Source organism: Ammospiza caudacuta, chromosome 11, assembly GCF_027887145.1.
Source record: "Ammospiza caudacuta isolate bAmmCau1 chromosome 11, bAmmCau1.pri, whole genome shotgun sequence".
Lineage (NCBI taxonomy): Eukaryota > Metazoa > Chordata > Aves > Passeriformes > Passerellidae > Ammospiza > Ammospiza caudacuta.
Window position 1 is genome coordinate 16,934,145 of NC_080603.1, and position 24,971 is coordinate 16,959,115.

Consider the following 24,971-nt stretch of genomic DNA (forward strand, 5'->3'; position numbering starts at 1 on the left):
CCCAAAAGGTGTCTGTGACACAAGGGCTGCTCTCATGTGAGCAGATTATTTACCTGCATTCACCAGCATCTACAGCAGGGTCTGTCCAGGCTTGGCTTTACCATCCCAGAGGACTAAACACTAATGCAGACAGTCCTTCCCAAGGAGGGGCTCTTTCAGATCAGCTGGAAAATGCTGAGTCTGAAATAGTGATTTTGAGGCTTTTAAAAACTATTTCCTGGGTTTTGACCTTTTAGAGACAGAGGTGTGACTACTCCATAACCAAGTGTTCAAGATCTTGCTTCTGATAATAACCAAGTGCTTCAGAGGAAGGAAAACCACAGCAGCAGATGTTTGATAGTCACTGGCACAAATTTGTTATTGCATGTGAGTTTGCTACTGATCTTAGTAGCTCATAACTGATTTAGACCTGAAAAACTAGAATGGAATAATTTGATTTTCATGGATCAGAGTTCTTAACTCTTCTTGACATCTCCAAGAGGCAGAAAAAAGCATCAGGAAAGGAATGTGCAGGTCTTTTCAGAACAGTGACAGCTGTCCTGCAGACCAGCTCAGGAGTGTCAGGAAGCAATAGAATGGGTTAATCAGAAGTATTTCTTCTCTGAGTTCCCATATTTGTACCTAAGTGACCCAGTTTCATGCCCATTTCATGTGGAGATGTGTCCTTTTTGGCCAAGCCATGGGCACTGCCAGGCAGCTCCAGCTCTGCAGAGCCATAGGAAAGGCTTGGACACAGCTGAGGCAGCACTGAGGTTCCTTGGGGGAACTCCAAGGATGGCATTCCCCTCAGCCTGGGGAACCAGGTAACAACACAGACAAGTTTAGTCACACTGCTGAAATCTACTCAGGGCAGATCTAACTACACTAAAATTAGCAAATGCATAAGAGGGCACAAACTCTCCTCAGAGTTGTCCACCTGTATCAAGTGCTGCTGATAAAGTCTTGCAGTCCCTTAAGGTTTTCCCAAAAGTAGACAGGTGTTATCAGCATATACATTATCCCACCTGATTTTCTGACTCTGAAGGTTTCTTCATGTCCCTCTCCTTTTTTTTTTTTTTTTTTAATTGAGAGTCCTGAGAAGGCAGCACTTTGGCCTGGTGATCCAAAAGGAGGGAGTTGGAGGTGCAAGGGAAAGAGGAATAGGCTGTGACAAAATATGCTACTGACTTACTGCTTTTTTGGGGGGAAAAGTGCAAATATCTGAAAAAAAGCATATTAAAACTGAAGGACTCAAAATTAATCCTGTTCTATTTTTCACAAACAAGTAAATTCCAGCAGGGCAAATTGTATAACCAGACTAGGTTACTGTGAAGGAGCACAGTGAAAGAAGGATTTCAAGAAATATCCAGACTTTAAAAAACTCCATGTATTCAAACTGGCAAGGGCTGCTTAAATTCCCCCTGGAGTGCTTATAGAAAGAATTAGCTTAATTAAACCTCTGAACCATTAGTGATTGCATTTGAGGAAGCAAAGACAGCATCAGAGGTCTCAAAGGAATGGAAAAGGGCAAGCAAAATACTTATCTGAAGAAGAGAGCAAAGAGAGGCTCTGGGATTAGCCTTTCCAAGATACAGGACATGAGAGTGGTTACAGAGCATCCCATTTAGTACTGAAAGGATAATGAAACCATAAAGACCTGGCAGCAGGGGTTTGATGAAAACAAGCATGTCAAATCAACCTGAATTCCGTGAGAAGGTTAGTGACCTGATGGAGAAGAGGGAACCAATGTGTGTGATCCTAATTGGAGATCCTGGCTTTCAATTATTTTTCCCTTCATATGTTAACTGAGGAATTGGGCTGTAATCACTTCTAACTCACAGCACTGAGCAGCTGGGCAGGGAAGTGCTGATATTCCTGTCATTCCTCTGGTACATTTGTGTCCCACCAGTTTCATTATACTGAGACTATCTCCTGCTTTATAACCTGCACAAGATCACGTCTCATGTCCCCACTATAACTGATGGCACTGGGAGTTTTAGTACAGACCTTTAAAGATCAGCACCCATGAGGCTACTGCAGATCATAAATGTAGTCCAAAAAAATTATATGAAGGTGGAGATAGTACAGAACAAAAGGCTGGATCTCCCTTGCACTGAATTTTGTGTAGTTTTGTGGGGTTTTATAATTAAGGGATTTAAAAATCCCCTATACCTTTATTAGGGTTTTAACCAAAGCCACCTTGGCTAAATTCTTGTTCTAGCAGTAGAGTGCATTTGTGAACTAGATTCTGTGCCCAGTGTCAGCCATGGGGTAAGGCTCCTTTCCCTTCTATAGGCTATTGAGATGTTTTCTACAGCAAGCAGAGAGAGAAAATAATTCTAATCTTGAACTAAATTCCATCTAAAGAGACCTGCTTTGCCTACCTCCATCTTTTTGAGAAAAAGCTGCCAGTCCTTGAAATGTACAGCATTTTCGTATCCACTCTACCAGAGTCCCCTTCAAACTGGGAAGCGTGAGAAAGCAGCTTGGCAGAGCCTACTTGACAAGACTTGACATCTAAATTGAACATCCAGGCCTCAAGTTCCTGATTTGATTGAAAAGCCACTGGAATTGCTTCTTGGAGACTCGAGGACTGCAGAACTGGCTGTGTGCTCCTCCAGATAAGGGCTCCTTTGTGCCGCGTTGTGTAACGGCTGCCACAGGGTTGATGTGGGCCAGGCCATAAATAACTTCTGCATAAATATTTTTAGCAAATACTTTCTGCTCTCTTGAAATACACTGGACAGCTTGAAGTGTGTGTATCTGTGTGTGAAGGAGAAGGGGGGAGGTAGCAGAGCTCCCATCGGGAGCACAGAGCAAATATCACAGCACTCCCGATGCACAGGATAACGCGGCCGGAGCTGACGCCTCCACCCAGCAGTGTCCAGAGCAGGCAAGATGTCCCCAGAGCCGCCTTATCAGAGTGGCAAGGCCTGCTGGGCTGTGGCAGAAATATCAATGAGAGCCCAGTGTACACAGGAGGTGGATGGCAGCACAAGTGCTCTGAGCAGGACTATCCCCAGGCAAGCCTTGAGCTGCCAGCCTGTCTGAAGGGACCCCTCCAAGGCATCTCCTGACCTTTCTGATGTGCTTCTAATGCAGAGGGAACTGCTGGTTGCATTCCCTGTGGGCATAACCTGCCTTGTGTTCTGCACCTGAAGGGCCCTGTCTGACTCCAACTGTAAACAACACCACTAATCTCTATAGATGAGTGCACACATATCAAGGGTTAACAGGGAAGCACAGCTGCTAGAAGACTCCAGCTACAAGAGAAAAACAAAATGAACCCTTCATACATCAGACCTTCTACTGGGAGCCCAAAGATCCCTGAAAATGCAGAACAGGACAAGGTCACCTTCTCACATTTTCTCCCCACCCCAGAGGCTCTTCAGGAAAGTGTAAAACAGCCCCTACTGGCTATGGCTGATGGCACAGTGGGGAAGGTGCTCATTGGTACAGATCCCATGTATTTAGAATTACTGATTTTCTGACTTCTTCTGTGCAGAGCAAGCCATGAACACAGTGCCAGGCAAGATTCTGTGTATGTCTCTTCAACATCAAACAGGTCAGGAGAGAAGGAGTAGTACAAAAGCCGGGAGGAGGGGATCAAAAATACTCTGGATTGATGCAGACTGGGATTGCCCACCATAGCCTGTGCATTGCAACTGCTAGTGAAGGGGAGCTTCATAAATAGGGTTAACTTCACAAAAACGTGGAGAGGGAGCAAGAACACTCAAGGCTGTGAAGCTCTCTAGCTAAAATATACACTTGGCATGCAATAGGACAGGAGGATATGTGAGTGAGCAATCTTGTCTAGTGCGCTCTGCTCCTGGGAGTCTGCATCGCCCAAACTCAAAGGAGCTTCTCCTGAAATTGGCAGGGAAGCACCAGCACATTTTCCTTCAGTTTTTCCACAGAGACAACACAGAAGTCACATTTCAACTGAACAAACTGAGCTTAACGGCTGCAAAAATTTCTTTCTCTGTTAGGAAGTCTGCACATAACCAGGGGCAATTACCTAGACTAAGGTATCTGGAAGCACTCAGATATCCACCTTTCAGAACCTTTTATCGAGGGAGGTAATAAGCCATACTTTACCATAGGAGAAGTGATCTCTGGTGACTTTCTGGTAATATATCTCAATCCATTTCTCAGACTTTCTGTGAGGGTTAGATTGCCTAGCTGTATTCATCAGATACAGCTGATGTGATTAATAAATGTTGACTGATTATTTAATGAGGTGACCTGAAGAGAGTTGCCTGAGACAGTAAAGGAGTTACAGGTGGGACTTGTTGCAAAAATTTTCCTTTCTACCTGCTAGCAATGTTACTTAATTATTTGGTGCCTTCTACCTTTCAAAAATGAAGGAAAATATTAATGTAACTTATCTAATATTAATCCAGTCTGCTCTGCTTGTGCAGACAGGAATGAGAGAGAGCAAGAGCTTCAAACTTTCCCTAGTTACAACAAGAGGGAGGTTGCAGCACAAGGTATTTTGAAAGAAAGGCCAAATGTCAACCTGAGAGGAAAGCAACAAAAATCAAATAATGAAGTAGGTCCAATTCAGTGATAAAGGTGACAATGGGAAATGCTGCTAAGGTGTCAGCCAGGCAGCTGGGAATTCTCAACAATAGCCCTACAGCTTGCTTTTGAGCAATTCTCTCCTTATTCCAATGTTTCTGTAAAAGCATTGACTAAACAGAGAATAATAAAGGTTGCCTTTAGTCTATGAAATGACTGGTGACAGTTTCACTTTGTAGTAGTATAATGGAGAGCAGCTATTTGCCTGCCAAGTACTGTATTTCCAAAAAAAAAAAAAAGAAAGAAAAAAAAAAGAAGAAAAGTAAAGAAGAAAATAAACCTATCATAAATAAAATTATAAAAGTACAGCTGGAAATGCCAGTATGAATACAATTTTTTAATTGGAATGATGTGATCTACTTAGGGAATGTGAATCTACTAATGGAATGATGTGATCTAGTTTCTCTGCCACATCTTTCCTTGTCCCATATCCTTTCATAAGATCACCTACTAGAGGCTAAATATAAGCCACTCACCCAGCTGAAGCAGGCGGTGACAGGAGGTGACACCCTGCAGGCTGCTCCGATCCGGCTGCTCCCGCATTTTGTGTAACTGGCAGACAGACAGACGTCTGCACACAGACGTGGGCCAGGCTTGCTGATGAAGTCAGTGCTCCAAAGCATCTGTTGTGCTGACCCCTGCACTGCAAGCAGGGCCAAACTGAACAAATTTAGTATACCTTGAGGAAGTTTGCTGTCAGACAGCTGGGGTTGCACAAAATAAAAGTAAAGTCCCTTAGAGGAGTCACCTGACATCCACACAGCACCTGGCACACTGTTCCTTAGCCATGGAGGATGGAGAGGAAGACTATGCTGGAGACTGAAATATCTGGCTACTGATGGAGCAGAGATGTGTAAGAACAGGAGATAAACTGCTGTACTTCAGAAAAGAATAAGAGAGAAAGCAAGCAAGCAGGTTGGGATGGAGTAGAGCCAGATGGTGAGTCCCAGCCACCTGCTGAGTCTGTCCCTCTCCAATAGTCAGGGCAGTGTGCAGAGCAGCTGGAAATATTTGGATGCTGCTTGTGTGCATGGCAATGGTTATCAGGAAGCTTCAGATTAAGACAGGCAAGACAGAGGAGTAGCTAAATTAGAAAAGAAGATGGGAAGCTAAATCATCTTGATCTAGTTTTACAAAGTGGTGACCTTGGGTCCCCCTTGGCATAAAATTCATGTAAGAGGAATTGCAAGCAGTTGAGCTGGACTGAGCAAAGCATTAAGTTTGGAGTGAGCTCTGGGCATCTTCCCAATTATGTCTGTGTGTAGGAGCTTGGCAGGAGTGAGAGGCAGCATGTGGGAGAGGTCTGGCTCACCGATAACAACAAAAAGAAACAGAAGTGCAGGGTGTCCCCAGGGAAAAGGGTAACTTAGCCCAGCCACTTAAGTCTTCTTATCTAACCCCCATAAAAGCAATAATGAATGCTTAAAATTAGTGATATGAATGGATCCTGATGACACTGTGGGCATTTATTAAACTGTAGCCTTGAAGTCCTCAAGGGAACTATGAGTATCAAGCCAAGCCAGCAGAAAACCGGGAACTCAGCACTAACAGAGAAGCCTAGCAGGGGATCTGATGGTTATTTGAGGAGCTGGGTAGTAGCTACATGTTAACATAGCCCAGATACCCTCACTTTTCTTCATTCAAGTCTAGATTGGTGACAAATGAGCCCAAACTATTGTTTGTGTCAGATAGGACTCTGACAGTATCGTGCTGCTGGAGTGGATGAAACCTGGCAAAATGTGCGGGTATCAGGGGGAAACATCAGATATTTGTTGGCTGGTTTGGGGTGTTTTTTCTTCATGTATGCAGATCTGAAATGGATAGGGAGTGAGTCTGAAATGCTGTTTGATGTTAAATGCAGGTAAATGAACATGTGCCAGGGAGGCTGACACTGAATGGGAGCCAGCAGCTGCTCCCTCCTGCATCCCCAAATGGAGCAGATGCTTTCGAGGCAGAGATGTGAAACAAAATGATAGATGTTACTCTTGCTTGCCTCCAGAAAGGAGCAGGCAATTAAAATGTAAGCATGAATGGAGGAATTTTCTTTCAGTGGCAACAGTGTGCACAGAAAGAGTGAGAGCAAAGCAGAAGGCAAGGATTGCTGTCTGCAGATACATCCCCATTTGTGTTGGCAGTGTACAGAGGAAAGAGCTAGTAAGGTATTATCCACAGCCAAGTTCTTGGACCTGATACACAAACATAAGTGTGACTTGAGGAGCTGATATAATCTGATATGCAAACATGTTGATTTTTTCCAGCAAGCTGTAAGAATATAGTTTGAGGCTTTTCAATTGCTAGAGAGCTGGTTAGGGAGCTCATGGCAGCACTGACCTAAATCTTTAATAAATTTTAGCAGAGTGGGAAACTGCAGACCCTGAAAACTGAGAGTGCTGAGCCAATATGCAGAAAAGGGCACTTATAACTAATGCAGATCTGATGTGTTTATAATGAAATCTGCTTTCCAAAGGAAAATGCTGTTTTCATTTAAGTTGAAATGTTTTAAAAGGCACTAGTCTTAACAAAGCAAGCTGTAAGCAAACAGAAGTGAAATACCAGACTGATTTTGACACTCTCAGTATAGCATATTTTGAGCTTTGTTTAAAAACTTTCCAAAACTTGTTTATGTTAAATAAAATATAATTTTAAATGGCAATCACACATTTTCCATTTTCATGGAAAATTTTGATGTCTTGTGTTGATTTTGTTCTGCTTGAAGACAGAAGAGGAGGGAAAAAAATAAAATCAAAGAAAAGGGATTTGCTGTGAATGGAAAACTCAAGTTCTTTGTGATTCTGTCTAGTTCACTGCAGGCTCATTCCCAGACTTGTCAATATGTAACTGCCCACATGTGGAATTTCAAGGTGTCACTGTAATCAGCAGTAGCCAGTGAAAATAGCTCAATGGGATCAGATATTCCCAAATTACCTTTTTCCATCAATAGTACTTCCAGCTTGGCTGTAACTGTGGGTACATAGATGTGGTAATGTTTTGTAAGCATCACCCTGCACACATTAATAGTAGGCTTTTGGTTCTTCATCCATTAACCTATAGATCTCAGAAGGTAAAAACTCGTTATTGAACAAGTTTCTGATGGGAGTCAGTGTCTCAGTGTCTTCATGGCTGATCTGGAGATAAATAAAACATCATTTGCTAATAACCACGGCAGATGGAACAAGGATTGCCTGTCATCGCCATTTCCCGCTTCACCAAGCATGCAACGTGATCTGCCTTGCCTGATGAACTGGCCCCAAGCAGGCACAGAGCACTGTAACAAAAATTCATCTAAGACCATGCCAGTGGAATGCCCAGAGACACCTCAGCCCTAGCACTTCCTTGGGAAAGGTGTTGGACACAACAGGCGATCAATTCCTGTTTCCCACTGAGATGCAGTGGGATGAAGAAGAGAGTCAGTGGGAAGCAGAGAATTCCTGCAGGTCAGGGACTTCAGTTCCTTGTTCAGCCCAGGCAACAGGAGAGACACTCTGCCACCTATGGTCTGAAAATTATTAATAGCAAAGAAAAGGAAGAAAATCTTTTGGAAAACAAAATCCTTTCATGGGCAATGGATTGTCAGATGATTTGGCAATAGAGTGCAAGTACTCCCACAGACAGAAAAATACCTGAAAAGTCTCTTTGCTGCAGCAGAGGCGTAGAACCATCACCCCATCTGGAAGCAAAACCCAGGTTGCACAACAATCAGACACAATATTAAGGCTGAGGCTGAATATTCACTTGAACAAATACTGATGAGTTGGGAAACTCATTGGCGTTTTCAAGCCAAATGAGTTGGTGGCAGATACATTTTAGTGAAGTACAAATCATTAGCCTGATTACAGGCACATCAGTGGAAATGCTGTGTCCCCTGATGTCTGGCCATTACTGTGTCTGGTGCTACAAAGAATTCAAGTCATATTCTTCTGTAAACCATTCTGTAGCATCTCTATGTGTCATTAACACCTTTGCAAAAGGAGCCTGCATGGTGCGTTTTTTCAGAACAGCACCACATTTCTTTGGATGTCCAGTGAGGCCAAATGCCTGGGTGGTGAGCAGGGAGCACATATATCCCCCTATAGACCCTGATATGGTCTGCCCTCCCCTGCTTGACATGGCTCTGGGTTATACTCCTAGGCTGGGTGTGTCACACAGGGAAAACACCATCCCAGAGGTGGTGCTGCCCTTCATAGATATTGGTGGTGAATCAACCACAGAAGATAAAATATAAATGTGGAGCAAGGATTAAAGGTTGGAAGCATTTTCCCCCTGTTTCTGGCATCTGTTGGTTCCTTCACAATCTTGTCATTGTTTGGAAAAATGTCTGCTATAAATACACTCAAATCAGATGCTCTGAGATCAGCATCTAGTGTAACAGATGAGAATAAAAATCTGTTTGATGTTAGAAAGAGAGTTTCTTGTAGTTCTTGCAGGTTAGTGATTCATATGGCATTTCAGATGTGACGAGCAGCCCATTTTTGGCATGTCCAGTGGCACTTGCTAGGGAGAGACCTCCTAGGCAGCAGGACAGTCACTGCAGTCACTAAAGTGAAGACAAGTTGATGCTGAGATGGACCATGTGGCTTCTCTCTGTCCCCTAACTGTTTAGTTACCCATGTTCAGAGTCTTCCTGACAGCACCAGCCTTCTACAGTTTAAAAACCTCTAGGAAGCAGTGGAAATATTGTGCAAATGGCTCTGCACATCATTACCTGGTAGCCTTCTACCATTGCATGCTTAGATAGGTATTCAACTTTGTATAAGTGTTTTTATATTAAGATATAGTAGAAATTGTACATATATACTAACTCTGCTCCTGCTGAACTGTTCTTTTGAAAGAACCATGGGGGGTGAAGGAGGTTGTAATACAGTGCTGCCAGTTAACTTTGGAAATGATGACATTTTTGTATTTAATTGGCAAATGCACGGGTACCAGAGAAGAGAGCAGTGAGTACAGTCCCTCTGCACCAGTCGGTGTCAGATGGGACATGAACAGATTTTACAGATTTTCAGAGAGCAGAATTCAACACTGCAATGAGTTTGTTCTGGTCCTAAAGTAGGACATTGAGATGAGATATAGGGTATCTCTAACACCTTCCTCAGCATGAGAGACAAACACAATGGAAATTGGTTCTAGGGTTTCTTACCATATCCTTGCTCAGACATCCCTCCAACATGATGTGCCTTTGGCCTCTGGGACCTTGGCCTTGGGAGGCAGGGTCTCTGCACACACTGGAAATCCACCATGTCTCAGTATTTGTTATGAGAGCAAACAAGACCCTGGATCCATTTGATGGGTCAGAAAAGAAGTGGTAAAATTGCACTAGCTCTGTTGAAGCATCAGGAAAGGCAATGGTCATTACTAGTTTGCATTTGGTCTTTCGTGAAGAGATGACAGTTTGCCCCAAAAGGCTGCATTTGGCCATTTTTAGCATCTGTGAGGAGCTCCAGCTGCTGTTTCCTCTATCTATTGTTGTAGTCAACTGAGACAATACCACACTCAAATAAGGGCAAAGTCCATAAATAAAAGCTGATTAAATGCCAACAAATAACAAATATGTTGACTCTGGAGGCTGATTGATTACAAATTATTTATATTTTGTAGCTGCACTTTTCATCACTACCAGACTCACTGACAGTACCATCCCACATTTAATTGTAAGCAACTGGAGTAATTTCATGGCATTTTGATTACGTCTCACAACACATCCTGCACTGTGTCAGCTTGCTCTCCAAATATCTCATTCCTGCTTCTCCTCTGATCAGTGAGAATAGCCACATATGGACAAAGCTTTTCTGAGCAATTTACAATGTTTCTGATGGAAATTAGAGAGAAATCCACACCTGGAAACTTCTCCAGTATCTGAATTTTTAACTCCTATGAGTTGGTAGGGGTTTGTTGCCTTTTTTTTTTATTAGATTGACTCAGCATCAGATTTTTTGGTTCCTATGTCTCAGTCTGTTGCGGGAGGCTCTTAGGATTCAGCTCACAGAGGCTTCTAACAGGAGAGCTGTCAGCTGTGCTTGATCTCAGAAGGAAAGGAACGAAAAAGTCAGGGCAATACTGAGGAAGAGGGTCTGCTGAGGGAAGGAAAGTGATATATGAATTATAACTGGATTTCAGCACTATTAAAATGGGTGAGACATGGCCCTGTTCTTCCTCACAGCTCCAGCAAGTTCACCTGATGCCATCAGATAAAGGTCCTGAGGCCACCAGACCCTGTAGCCCAAGGGCTCAGATCATATTTTCAAGGCAGAAGAAAAATAATTACTTGTCAATCTGATACACAATTACTGGACTGACTAGAGTGGTGGAGGAGACCTTTTTTGGTCTCAGGGAAAGGAAACAAATGCAGTGTATTAGCAGATCTGTCATGCCAAAGCATCAGCTGAAGGCGAGCAACTGGCTGCCAGGATTAGCACCCTTCCTTGGTGGGGAGAGAAGTCCTTACACAATGTGGAATGAGGCAAATTAAGTTTTCAGTGCAGGAGAAGAATGGGAAACACTGCTGACAGCCAGCTCAACAGACTGATGAAACAGCAGCCCCAGGGAGACTGTTCAAAGGCTCTTTTGGTTATTTAATGAAGTGTGGTTGAGTTTTGACCCCTCAGATTCAGCACCAGAGGTTTTCTGTGAGCATTTGAGGTCTTGCTCCTATCCCTGGGCTCATTGGCTACTCACAGAATTTTTTTAATCATATTCCCTGTAATGGTTTTCTTTCCTGCTGTGTGGAAGGCCTCTCAACTGACAGAACAAATTCCTCATATGGTGAAGCAGAGATAGGGAGCAAGCCCAGGAGCGCACTGCAAGCTCAGGGAACAGGAGGTGACCTCAGCCAGCTTGGGCAAACCACATCTCCAGGCACTGCCTGGTGAACATACAGCATTTACCAGTTCCTATGGAACTTTTCACAACAGCAGGTTAAAGAAATCAATTTTATTTCGAGAGAAAGGGCTTGTCTTGAAACTGTTGAGCAAGTTCTTTTAGACCATAGTGCATAACTGCAGTGGCAGGGGCTCCCATTACCCTCATTAGCAAAGTTTTTGACTTTGCAAAATGCAGGCTGCCTTTTCCCCAGGGGTTACTGCCAGCAGGATGGCTCTCCCTGCTCCCTCCCTCCCAGGCCCCAGCTCGGGCCCTGCCCTCCTGTACCCGACCCCTGCAGCAGCCCTGCTGCAAACACAGCCACGGTGTGGAAAAGCAACGCCAGAGAAACGCCTTTTCAGCTCCACTTTGTAATTTAAATTCAGGAGAAGCAGCCGGGCAGGAAGGCCCCAGCCGCTGCTCTGTGCACAGCTGCGGGTCCCTGGCCCAGGTCACCAGCAGTGGCATTGCTGCGGTCCTCTATGCAGGCAGAGCAGTGACACTCAGTGGCACCGTGCCAGCCTGTGACACGGTAAAAATATCCTGAGGCCGCAGTGAGTTCCTTTCAGCGGGCCAGCACCAGCAGTGCTTCGGCCTGTGGGTCAGAGCACGTAGAAGTCGTTGTTGTTTGACAGGTCACTGTAATGGCAGAGGGCCAGAGCGGGGCCCTGCGCCGGCGGGGGCTCGGCTCGGCCCCTGCCCTGAGGGCCCTGTGCCGGGGGCCGGCCCGAACCCGGGTTGCAGAGGTGACTGTCCCACCTGGGCTCGGCCACGGCCTGCTGCTTGTGTCTGCTGCTGCCATTGCAGGAGGTCCCGCAGCACCGGCACGTCAGGAAGTGCTTGGCTCGCTGCTTGGCCTTGGACTCGGAGGCCGAGGCCGTCCCTGCGCGGGTCAGAGTCACAGGAGTGGCGCCCCGGGACTCGGGCTGCCCTTTCAAGCGGCTCCGTCTCCTCTGCACGGGGTCCAGGCTGATGTCGGACTGCGAGGAGCAGCTCTCGTTCCAGCCGGCGCTGGCGCTCAGGCTGCGCAGGGGCAGCGCCAGCCGCAGCGCCTTCCAGAACTGCGAGCCCGAGCGCTTGGACTTCTCCCCCTTCCAGGTGACGAAGGAGACGGATTCCTTCAGCTGGAGGATGCTGGGGTGGGTGCACTGCAGCGGCCTGTACTCCACCACGATCAGCTTGGTGGCGATGGCGTTCTGGCACATGATGCCCAGCTTGAACTCCAGAAGGCTGATGCTCTTCTCTGTCAGGTAGTCGGGGCTCAGGACCACGATCATCCTGCGGCTCCTCTGGATGAAGTCGAACACGGCTTCAGTGGTATCTAAGAGTACAAGGGCAGAGGAATTGGGGTGCACAAGGAGGAGGGAGTGGGGAGAGAAAAGCTGAGGAAGCTGTTTGGTGGCATACCTGCACAGATCCCTCCTCCCACAGAGGGAAACCTGGCACAAGCTCTGTGACTTTCAACTTGCCCACTCTCCTGCTGGCAGCATTTGTGCTGTGCAGAGGGTTTTTGAGAAGGCTGAGGAGGTAAATGAGAAGCCAGGATATGCCACGATTGTACTCTGACTTCTGCACAGCACCGGTCACGCCCAGGCATTTGATAAAGGGTGGGTCTTGTTTGGGAACCACCTGCCCACAGCTTGAGCAATTCTTTGCATTAGGGGATCAAAGCAATCACGTCATCCTGCCCCAGCTCAAACTGCAGGGGCTGACCCACCTCGCCCCTGTCATGCTCTCTCACCTTTAAGAAGAAACCTCCAAATTTAGAAAGCAAAAATGTCAGCCTTAAAGCCCTCCACCAGTTCCCCTAAGCATGATGGGGGGTGAAAATACTGTCCTTCAAAGCATTTCTTGGGATTAATTGCAAGTTGTAAAGCTCAGGAAGAAGCTTAGCTGAAATGGTGCCAGGCAAGAGCAACACCTCTTTTACCAGTTTTGAAAAGCAGCAAACCTGAAGGATGTCCTTGGACTTCTACCTGTGGCTTGGGACACAGAAAGTATATTGAAAGTGTAGTGGCTAAAGGGTGAGCAGTGGAAAGGATGGGAACTATATGGCTGTGGCACTCAGCTCTTTAACAAAAGCTGAGTAATAAAACAGGAAAAAACTTTAAAAACCCATACACTTACGAAGTGCTGGTGCCTGAGATGAGAGGGGACCCAAGGACAAATTGGTGTTCAAGCAAGACAAGGATCATTAGAGAAAGAGCTCTTGCACATTCAGAGAGAAAAATCTGCCTCTAGGAATGTCTTTCAAAGAGCTGTTCTGGGAAGAAGAGCTACCTCCTGCTTCCCTTCCATTTCACACTGCTAAAGCCTTCATTCCTCAGGCTGGAGACTCTCCTCTCTCCCTGACAGTGGAACACTGCTCCTTTATATGAATAAAAATACTGTTCCTTCCCTGCAATGGCAATGCCTCTTGATTCTCCCAGCGCTTGGCTGTCTCTTATCTCACAGCAAAAGGTGCACTGTGTTGCATCTGAATGCACCTTATTTTAATATGGTACAGAGCAGTACTTTTCAAAGAAGTATGACTAGCTGTAAAACTCATTGTCACTAGATTATTTGGAGACCCAGATAGAAAAAATGATCATACAGTAAAATGCTAATGGAGAAAGTAGGGCACTGTTGGGATAATAAAATACTGGAATTAAAATCAAATTATTTTGAGGGGTTTTTCTTCTTGTATAAAAAGGTTAGTGGGATTTTTACCCCCAACACACACAGGACAACTGGGATTCATTGAAACCAAAAGTAGATGATAGTCAGTTCTGTCAGAGTTGTCACTTACCATCATGACACGTTTTTACCACCTTATTTCAAAGGCATAAAGAATTGGCAGCAATTCCTAAGTCCAGACCTCATTCAAACTTTTCTACAAGTGATTGAAATCTATTTTGAAAACAGCCAGGCTTCAACAGTTTGTGAAAGAAAAAGCTCTTTTGCTGTTTGAAAGGTCTTTCTTTTTGAAACTGGAATCACAGAACCACAGCAAAATGTAAGCAGGAGCAGCCCCTAGGAGGTCTACCTGCCTGTTCAAAAAGCCCAGGTTCAATTAACATAAATGACTCTGATGCTGCTGAAATGAAATGTTTTGATTGAGGTGACAGTGCTGGTTTTCTTTTATCAATTTTGAATTTGCAACGCTTTTTGAGACTTTTAATTTTGACACTCATGTTTTTCGACAGTCTTTTTTTTTTGTGACTTGTTGTTTGGTTTTTTTTTTGCAAGGAAGGTGTTCAAACTTCCAAAGATATATTTGATTTTGAGAAAGGGATGCATTTAGATTTGGCTGACCAGGATACCTTGGGATGTTCAGTTTGCAGTGTTTACCCAGCTCAGGAAAAATCCTGAGCAGACACTTCACAGTGTGCAGGTAGGATCTTCCCCCTCAGTGAAACAGCACTGGATGGGACAGACAGCAATAACACTGCAGGGGCCTGGGGATTCAATACTCTTGGTTATCTGCTTTGTACTACAAAACCTTGCATCTTTACTAAATGTTTACAAAAGGCACTGCCTATTTTTACTGGTTTACTTGTGTCTCCCCAGTTCACCCCAAAGATGTAACAGATTATAAGGATTATGGTCACAGATCCCATATCCATAAACCTCACATCCAAAGATGGTCACAGGTACTCATTTTGCTAATGGTCTGCAAGTGCTGGGCTGTCTCTCAACTTACCTGCAGGCGGGCAAACATGGGAAATGGGCAAGAAAGTGACTTGGATGAGAAAATACGAATCTCACTGAACCTAGAAACTGATGGGCAAAGTAGCCTGAGAGTGAGTTTGATTTCTGTGGGTTTGGCAGATTTCTAAAATTCTGATTGGATATTTAAAGCAGAGATTATGTTGCCTTTCCATCTTTCTGTCTGGTGATTGCCAAGTGAGCACTCTTCAGATCAGAGACTTTCTGTGTGTACGTGTCCACTGCTGTGAGACATCTGAGTGCTGTGTGTCACTGTGTTTCTGCTTGGGTGGTCCTGGGAGCTCAGGTGCCTCTGCAGGCACAGCAAGAAAAAGCCAGGAAAATGTCCCATTCCAAGGAGAAGCCCCAAATGATCTTGATGCTTGGACTACCCACAATCATCTTTCTTTAACAGCATTTTGCAGACGTAATGGGAAGATGGTACTTATGAGAAATGCACAAGGACTGAAATGCAAAAATGAAAATGTTTTATTGAAAAGCAAAATAAAATAATACTGACACTTCACAAACCAAATCACACAAAGGCAAAAACATACAGAAAAGGGAAAACTCTGCAACAGCTGTACAACATCAAACAGCACGGGAAGGGAAGATATTTTTTCCAATTTGTGCCACGCTGTTTCCCAATGAAAAAACAATGAAGAACTTTGCATGAGCTGCATGTTGATAAATGTTAGGTTAGAGCACAGAAACTCAAATCAACTGATTCGGATGGATGCTGTGACAGAATCCCACAATGGAAACTGCATGTGGAATAGAATGAAATGACAGGCATATCTGAGGCACTTGCACATCTGCTTTACAGTTGGGACTGAGCTTTACCCTTGGCCTGAAATACCCAGAAAAGCCAGTGGTAAAGCTCCTGGTGAGTGGGACCTGCTTCTGGACTGTTCCTTCCACACTGCTACTTCCCTCTGACCTCTCAGGCCCCTTCCAAACCATCACACCTTTTGCCTTGCGGCTGCTCTGCTGATGTCTCTCAGTAACCCTGCTCTGGGGTTGCAATGACACCAAAGGCCACTGCAGTGCATGCCTGAGAAAATTCAGGCCTATTAATTATTTGGACAACTCTTCCAATAAAATCAGCAAAATACCTGAGGCGGATTTAACTTCCTAAAATAATCAGACTTACTAAAACATCAGCATAAAACCTCTTGGTAACTCGGGTAAAAGTGAGATATGATGTGGTGAGGTCTGAGATGTCAATTCAATTTATGAGTATTTGGGAACTGATCTTTTAAAAATTAAATGGAACCTAATACAGCTCTGTTTGGCTTCAGGGCCTTCCCTCTGCCTGCAGATCTGGCAGCTGATTACAGAGATGCTTAAAACACAAACAAAAAGGTGAAGCTGGGCACAATGAGAGGGTTGCAATGGGTTCACAAAGCCAAGCATGGGTTTGGGTGCTATCTCTTATAAATGAAGTTTTCTGGAGTGTGGGAAGCAGCTCTGTCCCTCCACAGGCAACCACAGCAGAAAAGCTCATAATAAAACTTTTAAGCACCTCTGAGCAGATGAGGAGCTCCACTGCCTCCAGTGAAGCTGACTGCAATTCTACCTGCTTAAATCAAAGCTTACTTGGGGTGGAAAAGATGAAGAGGACGGTAAGAAAGAAGCCCTATTTGTTAGACATCTGTACAGTGTCCTGGTTCCAGCCAGGACAGGGTTAGTTTTTGCAGTAGTCAGGAGGGGGCACGTCCAGGACACTGAAGTTATTCTACACCACCTTGCATTTGCAAGGGGTAGAGGGAAGGGGGTCTCTTTTGGAGAAAAAGGGTCCCAGCACAGCGCAGCTGGGCCAGTGAAGGCAGCAGAAGGAATGGTAAATTATCAGGGGGTTTGTCCATGGGAATTATTCATTTCTTGTACCCTCTATCACCAATATTGTTGTTGTTAATGTTCATTTTCTTATCACATTATTGTTTCCAGTAAATTTTTCTTATCTCATGGCAGGATCTTTACCTTTTGTGCCTCAAATTCTCCTCTACTTCCCTCTGCAGAAGAAGGGAGAGGGGGAAAATAAGGGGCACATGGTTTCAGGGGGAGCCCTGAATTGTGGGGTACCATTCCTAAACACAACATACAGTACCTGACTAAGGGCATGGGGGGCTGTAGCTCCCTGCAGCCCTGGAATAACATTATTAATCCTAAAATGCTTTTTGCAAAGGGCAAAAGGCTTTCCTGACACCATTCAGTCCCACACCTTTAAGGCTGGGCTTTTTACTGGGACGCCCTCAAAGCTTCCAGCTCAGCTGGGTGAATAGTGCATAGACTCCTAATTGTAGTGCTTTTATAGTACCATTATAAATGCTAATGCCTCACCCACTGGACACCAAGAGAATAAATGCATGAGTCAAAGGTGACTCAGGAGCAACCATCACTAATAAAAATAAGTATGCACTTGGTGTGTGTAATACTGAACTCCACAATTAAGTGGGCAGGTCCTTGCACTAAGAGCTGCAGGAGTGTGGAGACACCTCCAGAGCCTGAAGTTTTATTTGACAACATTGTGAACCATAGCACCAGTCAATGCCAGGGCCCCACTGTGCTTTGGTTTGTCCTACAGGACAGATTAAACTCCCCTCCTCAGCATGAACTGTGTGATGGAGGTAAACTCACCATGCCTTCTCCTGCTGAAGCAAGGACACCTACACAGTGGGGTTTTGTGCTTCTGTTTTGTGCAAATGTTGCAGAAGCTGAGATACACTCTCTGTTCTGAAGCTTTGGGCTAGAATCAAGATGGGGAGAGACTTGTTTTGTAAAGCCAAAGCTAGTTTAAACCTAAACCCTGGATTAGAAGTGGCGACGTTGTTCAAAACCAGGCATTGAAGAGAGTCATTATAAAATCATAGAATAATTTGGGTTGGGAAGAACCTTCAAAGGCCACCCTCCCTGCAATAAGCAGAGATATATTCAGCTGGGTCAGATTGCTCACAACCTTGTCCAACCTGGCCTTGAATGGTTCCAGGGATGGGGCATCTACCTCCCTTGGCAACTTGTACCAGTGTTCTACCACCCTCATTGTAAAAGATGGCCTCCTTCAATGTAGTCTGAATCTATTCTCTTTTAGTTTAAAACCATTACTCCTTGTTCATAAAGGGGTAATTGCAAAAGGCACTACTAAAAAGTCTGTCCCCCACTTTTCTTGCAAGCTCCCTTTAAGCACTGAAAGCCACAAAAAGCCTTCTCCAGGGAGAACATCCCCAGCTTTCTCAGCCTGTCCTCACAGTCTTACCTACATGGACAGAACTAGTAGCTTTTAGGAAATTCAAGTAAGTTTCTGGGGTGTCCTTCTGAGTTGTACTTATATCCATGTTATTCCAAAAACCTTGGAAGCACCTTGTATGATGCTTTCCCCCAGCTAGTGGCACAGAGAGTAGGCAGGTTCAGTAGTACATTGGGGTTCCTTGTAGTGCTTGTGAAGTCCCCGAGTTTACTCTACAAATAAACATCTCTCACATGCTCCACAGCCTGCACTCATGAGAGATTTCCCTGGATTACAAGCAGCTCTGAACGATCTGGGGCACTTGTGAGACTGCAGAGTCCCAGAGATTGGGACACTTGTTCCTACATGTGCTACAATACAAATAGCACCCAGTACAGTTGTGGGGTTTTTTTAATACTTCTGTAACAGCCATTTCCCATTGCCAAACTACCTGGATGCATCTGCTTCAAAGGAAATTTGGGAAACAGAGATGAGGAGCTTCAAAATTCCACACTCCCCACAGTGCAGCAGGAGTCTGTGATCCCACAAGTGATTTGGACTACAGACCTGGGACATGCAGGAAAGGCTCCAGACTGGAGCCACCTTGCAAATTGTTCCTCAGCCTCTGCAACAGGGACTGAGGACCAGAAAGGAGTGAAGTTACTTAGGACTGGAAAGAAGCTCTGTCCTGGATGCTAATGAAGGTCCCATAGGAACTGGATCTAGGAGTACTGGCCATGCTATCACAAGGTGCTGGATGCATCCCACCTAGATAGCAAATTTAAACCTTAAGCCCAGGGCTTGTGTGGTTGATAACAAGGACATACATTTGCAGAAAGCAGGTGTTTGCATCTTCATTTCTAATGACAGAGCAATGTCAAAGCTGCAGGGAAAACATGACTATCCTCTGAAATGCTTGGGACATGGTCCTTCATGGAAAAAACCCTGAGTTCCTCCCCACTCCCTGGCCTAACTTGTGGATTTTTGAGGTGTGTTTTGGTTTGTTTTCTGACTGGGTCAAACATTTTTCAGGGATATGCATCAACCCATCAAGGCTTAAACTCCTGCTAATTTTTTTCACTGGCATTTCCACCTGCAGCTGCTTCCAGAACCTGCCCTTTGGGAACTTGGATTTCTCTCCTTTCCATTTAATGACATTCAAGGCTGCCTTGGCCTGCTTCAGTTCCTTCACTTTGCTCTTCTTGATGGCTTTGTACTGCACTAGAATGACTTTGATGTTGCCCTTGGAGGCCATATTCTCTAGGCCAGCCTTGAGCTCCAGCAGGGCCTGTGTCCCCTGCAAGACGTAGTTGGGGCTCAGGACAACAAGCAGACGCCGACTTTTCTGGATGAAGCTCAGGGTTTCATCTGTGACAACTGGGAGAAAGAAACATTGAGGTGGTTAGTGATGCTCAGAACATGCTGCTGAGCTGCTGCTGTGACAGCAGGTGACTCTTGAAGGGGAAAATAAATCCCTTGGAGGCTCTCTCTAGACTACACTGGTGCTTCCCAACCCTGTTAGTGACTCCAGGTGGGACTTCCTACACCAGGGCTGGTTCCCACTACCCCATCCAGTGGCATATTCTCCATCACTCCAGACTACCTATAGATGCCTGTCCTCCTCCCATGCTACACAGAGATAACCAAGAGAGCTACACCTAAAAGTCACTGTACTACACATCAGTGACACCACCCAGTACTGTGATATGCCTTGTGGCCAAGAGGGCTGATGATCTCAGGCTGAGATTTAGCTTCCTTCTAATGAGAGGGGGGAAAAGAGGCTCTCTGGAGCAAAGCAGGGAAACTGCCAGCTGCATAACACATGAACTCAAGGGAAAGACTCACCCTGAAGAGGCTTTAGGAAGTCTGAATGTCTGTGCTAACATCCTCATCTGGCAGATGTCCAGAATGACTCTGGATACTCCCTTCACTCCTCTTGCCTCAGTTTCCCCACACAAAGTAAGTATTCACACCGTCCCCAAGTGTCCTCATGGGATAATTTGCTTTGGTAATGCTACCATCCTAACTCCCGTTACTCATCCATCTGCTCCTGCTGCTGTCATCTATGAAAGCAGATTAGAGCATTTTTAGAACTGACTCTGAGGACTTTCAGTGAAGTGTCCCAAAAATGACATCCTTTGAGCTACAGAAATGTCATGGTAACTGTGGATCCTCTTTAATTTTCTAACATCTGCAGGTAGACTGTCCTTGGCCATCGTCTATAATTAATGTGAAAATCCCTTGTAAGTGTGAATCCGGGTGCTTGTACTCTCTGCTGCAGGATCTCCCACACTTCCTTGATAAGGGAACACTCTTGACTGGTCAGAAATTACAATGGAGAGTAAAATAATGCTGACAGACAGCTTCATTTAGCTGTCAAGCACATTTGATTAGTTCCTGTCAGCTAACTCACGGGATAATCCATCTCCCACTGTTTCTTCATCAAGGACAACATAACTCTCTACCCATGACACAGATGCACGCTCTGGAAGCATGACACCAGCTGCCAAAAGCTATTTCCTGGCCCCTGTGCTTTCCTGAGAAGGAGATTAGTCAAATCCTGGCTAAGAAGCTCCGGGGAAGCCCCAGCAGCATCACGGATGGCAGTGCAGTGACAAACCACTCCGGCAGCACTCTGCCAGGGCTGGCAGGGACTGAGGGGGGCACAGATGGAAACCTTTGGGGTAAGGTGAGGGACACAGAGCCCAGGAGAGCAGTGCTGGGAGGAAAATGACACCCTCTAAAGTGAACAGGGCAAGAAGCAGCAGAGGGAACAGGAGGGAGATGGACATCTGGTGAAAATGGCTCAGAGCAAACCTGTTCTGAGCCTGACATTGGCATCAAGGAAATTGAGCCTGGAGGGTGCCCTGCCACATCATTCAGGCTGTCTTCAAGGAGGAACAGCACCAGGATTGCCACTGCCTCACTGAGACACATATTTATTTACTCTCAAACTTTAAGGTGCTCCTAGATCCTGGCAACAATCTAGAAAGGAAAGATAACAAAACCCAGACTGATTCTGCTCCCTTTGTCAGGTAGGTGGGCTGAGAATCCAGCAGTCCCCCTGTTCCTACTCAAAAGGGACACTCCAATGGACTTTCCCAGCACAGGTTTTGTCACCTGCCCATGAATGGCTAAAGCCCATGAATTCAAAGCAGGGTGGCTGCACTGGCAGAAATTCAGACTTTGAACTTTTAATAGGCATCAGGATGATACAACCAACTCAGCCTCCAAAAAACTAAAAATCAAGAGTGTTGTCTAGATTTGTGCCCTTGCTGTGGAACTTGAGTGAAAGTAGGTGTATCTGGATAGCTCCACAAACTTCCATTCTTGGTGATTCCCTGCCTCCCTGAAGCAGACATTATGTCCAGAACCTTGTATGGTTTATCTCAAAACAGTAAAAAAGGACTACATCTTACTGCAGAGATGAGTCTCACTACCTGCAACGAAATTGTAGCAGCTAAATTGTATGCCATATTAGACACAAACTCCCTAATTAACGAGGATGAACGGGATGCACATTATCTTCTCACTGGAAGCTTTGACACCTTCCAGTCCTTCCTGAAGTAGACATTCCTGGTTTTTACAAGGATTCTCCGTTACCCTCTGTGAGCTGATCCAGTATAACACTTTCCCTGCCTCTTCTAGCCTTGACTTTATCCAGTTTTTTAAGGCAGCTCAGAGGACTTGCATGAAGATCAGTTTTCTGGTTTCCCATGCTGACATTCCTGCACATCACTCCTGGAAAGAGCAACTGAAACAGCCAACACCATCCCCACCGCAGCCATTTTGGTGGCCAGGAGCATCTGCAATACTGTCATGTGAAGCAAAAACATTAGAAGACACTAAAAAGAGTTCATTAACAGGGACAGGGAAAAAACCAAAACATGATCTGGATAGGCTCGTTGCAATCAATGATCAGTACCTCAGAGAACAATACAGAGGACGTGCATGGAGCACAGTCCCCTGTGAGATACTCACTTCCCCCAGGGAGGCTGTCTCTGTCGAAGATACACAGCTTGTACCCGAACTCGTTCTCCAGGACCCCGCGCAGCGTCAGCAGCACGAACTCCTCCTCCTCTGCGTTGCGCGCGTAGGACACGTACACATCGTACTCCTTCCCATCTGAGCATGAGAGCACAGGGGACACAAAGGGCACAAGGACACCTGTGAGACTGCCCATGTTGGGCCTTGGACTTGCAACAGAAGCAGGCAGGAAGGCTCACTTGGAGCCCAGGCACTGCAGGTTAAGGCATGTCGTGTCACAGACATATTTTAGAAAAATCCTCGTTAGGATCTTTTCTCCTGAGAAGCTGAGAAGCTTCAGCTTCTCCATGTTTTGCTGCTTTGGAATGTGATTTGGAGAAGTGTTTACCCAGCATGTGAAATTGTTTTTACTTGATGACCAATGACAGCCACCTGTGTCGAGGCTGTGAGCAGTCACAAGATTTTATTATCATCGCATTGCTTTCTATTCCTTTCAAGCCTTCTGATGAAATCCTTTCTTCTATTATTTTAGTATCGTTTGAATATATAATTTTCTTTTAATATAATATATATAATAAAATAATAAATCAGCCTTCTGAAACATGGAGTCAAGATTCTCATCTCTTCCCTCATCCCGGGACCCCTGTGAACACCACCACAACACAGATTCCCACAGACCAAGCCATTCTGTCCAGGCTTCTTTTGCCTTTTGACACCTCAGACTCTGCTCCCTCTCGCTGCTGTCTATCCACACGAGCAGCCCCACCAGACAGAGACTTGCACCCTGCCTACACCCTCCGAGAGCTGCCGCGCCCCGTGGCAGCTTCACACCACAAGCTGCAAGGGCTCAAACACCCTCCTCCTCCTCCAGAGGAGAAATCTCACCTCAGAGTCCCTAGCAATGAACTCCCAGTAACACAGGGAAGAACTGAGGACAGAACGGTGGTTTCCATATCCATCCTTTTGGATGCCTTCCCACATTTGAAAGCAGATCACTCTGGATCAGATCATGAATCCTTTACAGAGAGTCACCAGGGAATGAAGGGACTTACTGAAACCTGATGATGTATCTTGACAATCTCTAGATTGGATGATACAGCTAGATCAGCAGGGCAGGGCCCTGGGGAGCCTGGCATGTCCATGCTCCACCTCTGCAGAGAATACAGAGGACCTCATTCTCTTTTTCCCTGAGCCAAAAACCTGACTCCTCTTGCTCTAATGAGCAATGACCCACACAACTGCATGTAGATAGAGAAATGGAAGGTCAAAATGTTATTATGCTGTGAAGAGGCTTAAAAATAGCTTATAGGAAAACTCCTCTATGAAAATAAAGGGCCTGCAGCAGGATAAATAAAAGAAAGAAAGCATTTTAACTCCTTACCTAGAATGGTTTCATCCGTTCCAAAATGAGCCCGATAGAAGAGGACCATTTCAAGCCAATACACGTGATAGATGACTATGAGCACCACAACGAGCAGGATGGTGGCCCCCAGACCACAGGCCAGCTCCACTGTGTACTTGGGTGCTACAACTGAGAACAAAAATAGACAGGGGGTCAGGGTTAAAGAACAGGTGGGACCTTCAGGTGAGCAGAACAAGCTTGTGTCATGTGCAGCCAAACACCACAGAGGAACAGCCAGGAGCCAAGCTGCCCCTTCAGAGTAAGGTTATCAAGTCAAGGCTTTTCTGACAGAACACGTGATGGCTGGCCACCCTGAAGCCCCAGTCTGGGTTATCAGCTCTGGTTATGCTGGCAGAGCAAATCCATGGCACAGGCTGGACTTCTGCCTCTGAGTGAGGCCCTGGTGATAGAATGACCTGTTGGTGGAAGAAACCTGTGCAGGCCAAAGCCAGAACAGGAACATGACCTTTGCAGCAGTATCAGCAAACTCTTGGGGGAACACAACTGCTCTGAGTTCTAAGAGATCCAGATAAAGCATCTGCAGCAAAATAAAGGCAATGTTTACCATTCTCCCTCCCCATCAAACAGACACAGGTCTCGTGGCTTGTCCCAGACTGACACCCAGGATATAACTAGCCATGGCCTGACTCTTTTATACCATGAAAGAAGAATCAGAGTTCCTTACAGAAAAGCTGAAATGCTTGCAAACAAACTGGGCAACCTGTGGGCGTCAAGCCAGAACATTACAGGCCCCCTCCAACTCATGCACTGTCTGTCACACCACTGCTGCCTCTTTGTACTAAGGACAGAAAATTTCTAACTGTATCCCTGGGCAACTCTGTTGGTGGCAGTTGATGTGCAAATTGGCAAACTGCACAATAACAGAACAACAGGGAGTGGAAACACCACCACATTCCAATATTTAATAAGCTGCTAATAAAACTGAATTACAAAATCGAAAATGGAAGGAATTTATCGACATTCATTAGGTGATGAGCAGCAGAAGTACATGAGAAGGAGAGGGAAATCATCCAGAAGAAGCAAGAAATGTATATGACCTGATGTAATGGAAGAGTTGGAGCCAACACACAGAGCCACTTGCTAAAAGCCAGGTGCTGAGGGGTTGGGTTCTGGCATGCCAGATGCTCCTATGGATGTGCAGTGGGATGGGCTGCACTGAGCTTAGATAAGGCTGCTCTGCCAGCAGCAGCTAGGGATGGCTCTTGGACTTTGCTGTGGAATAGAGCAGGAAGG

General features: G+C 45.4%; 1 protein-coding gene across 2 annotated transcripts in view; it reads right to left on the bottom strand.

Moving 5' to 3' along the window:
- Positions 1-12,017: 12,017 nt before the first annotated feature.
- The window catches only part of IL1RAP (interleukin 1 receptor accessory protein), a 49,473-nt gene continuing 36,519 nt past the window's right edge, over positions 12,018-24,971 (bottom strand). Inside the window, exons 9-11 of one of the 2 annotated variants that reach the window (XM_058812055.1) lie at positions 23,697-23,846; positions 22,310-22,453; positions 12,018-12,736 (exon numbers count right to left, since the gene is read on the bottom strand). In XM_058812055.1, the coding sequence (XP_058668038.1) occupies positions 12,018-12,736; positions 22,310-22,453; positions 23,697-23,846 (1,013 nt within the window). Of the gene's footprint in view, positions 12,737-15,625; positions 19,706-22,309; positions 22,454-23,696; positions 23,847-24,971 lie in introns of those variants that run through there. The other variant, XM_058812056.1, reaches the window with a different exon arrangement.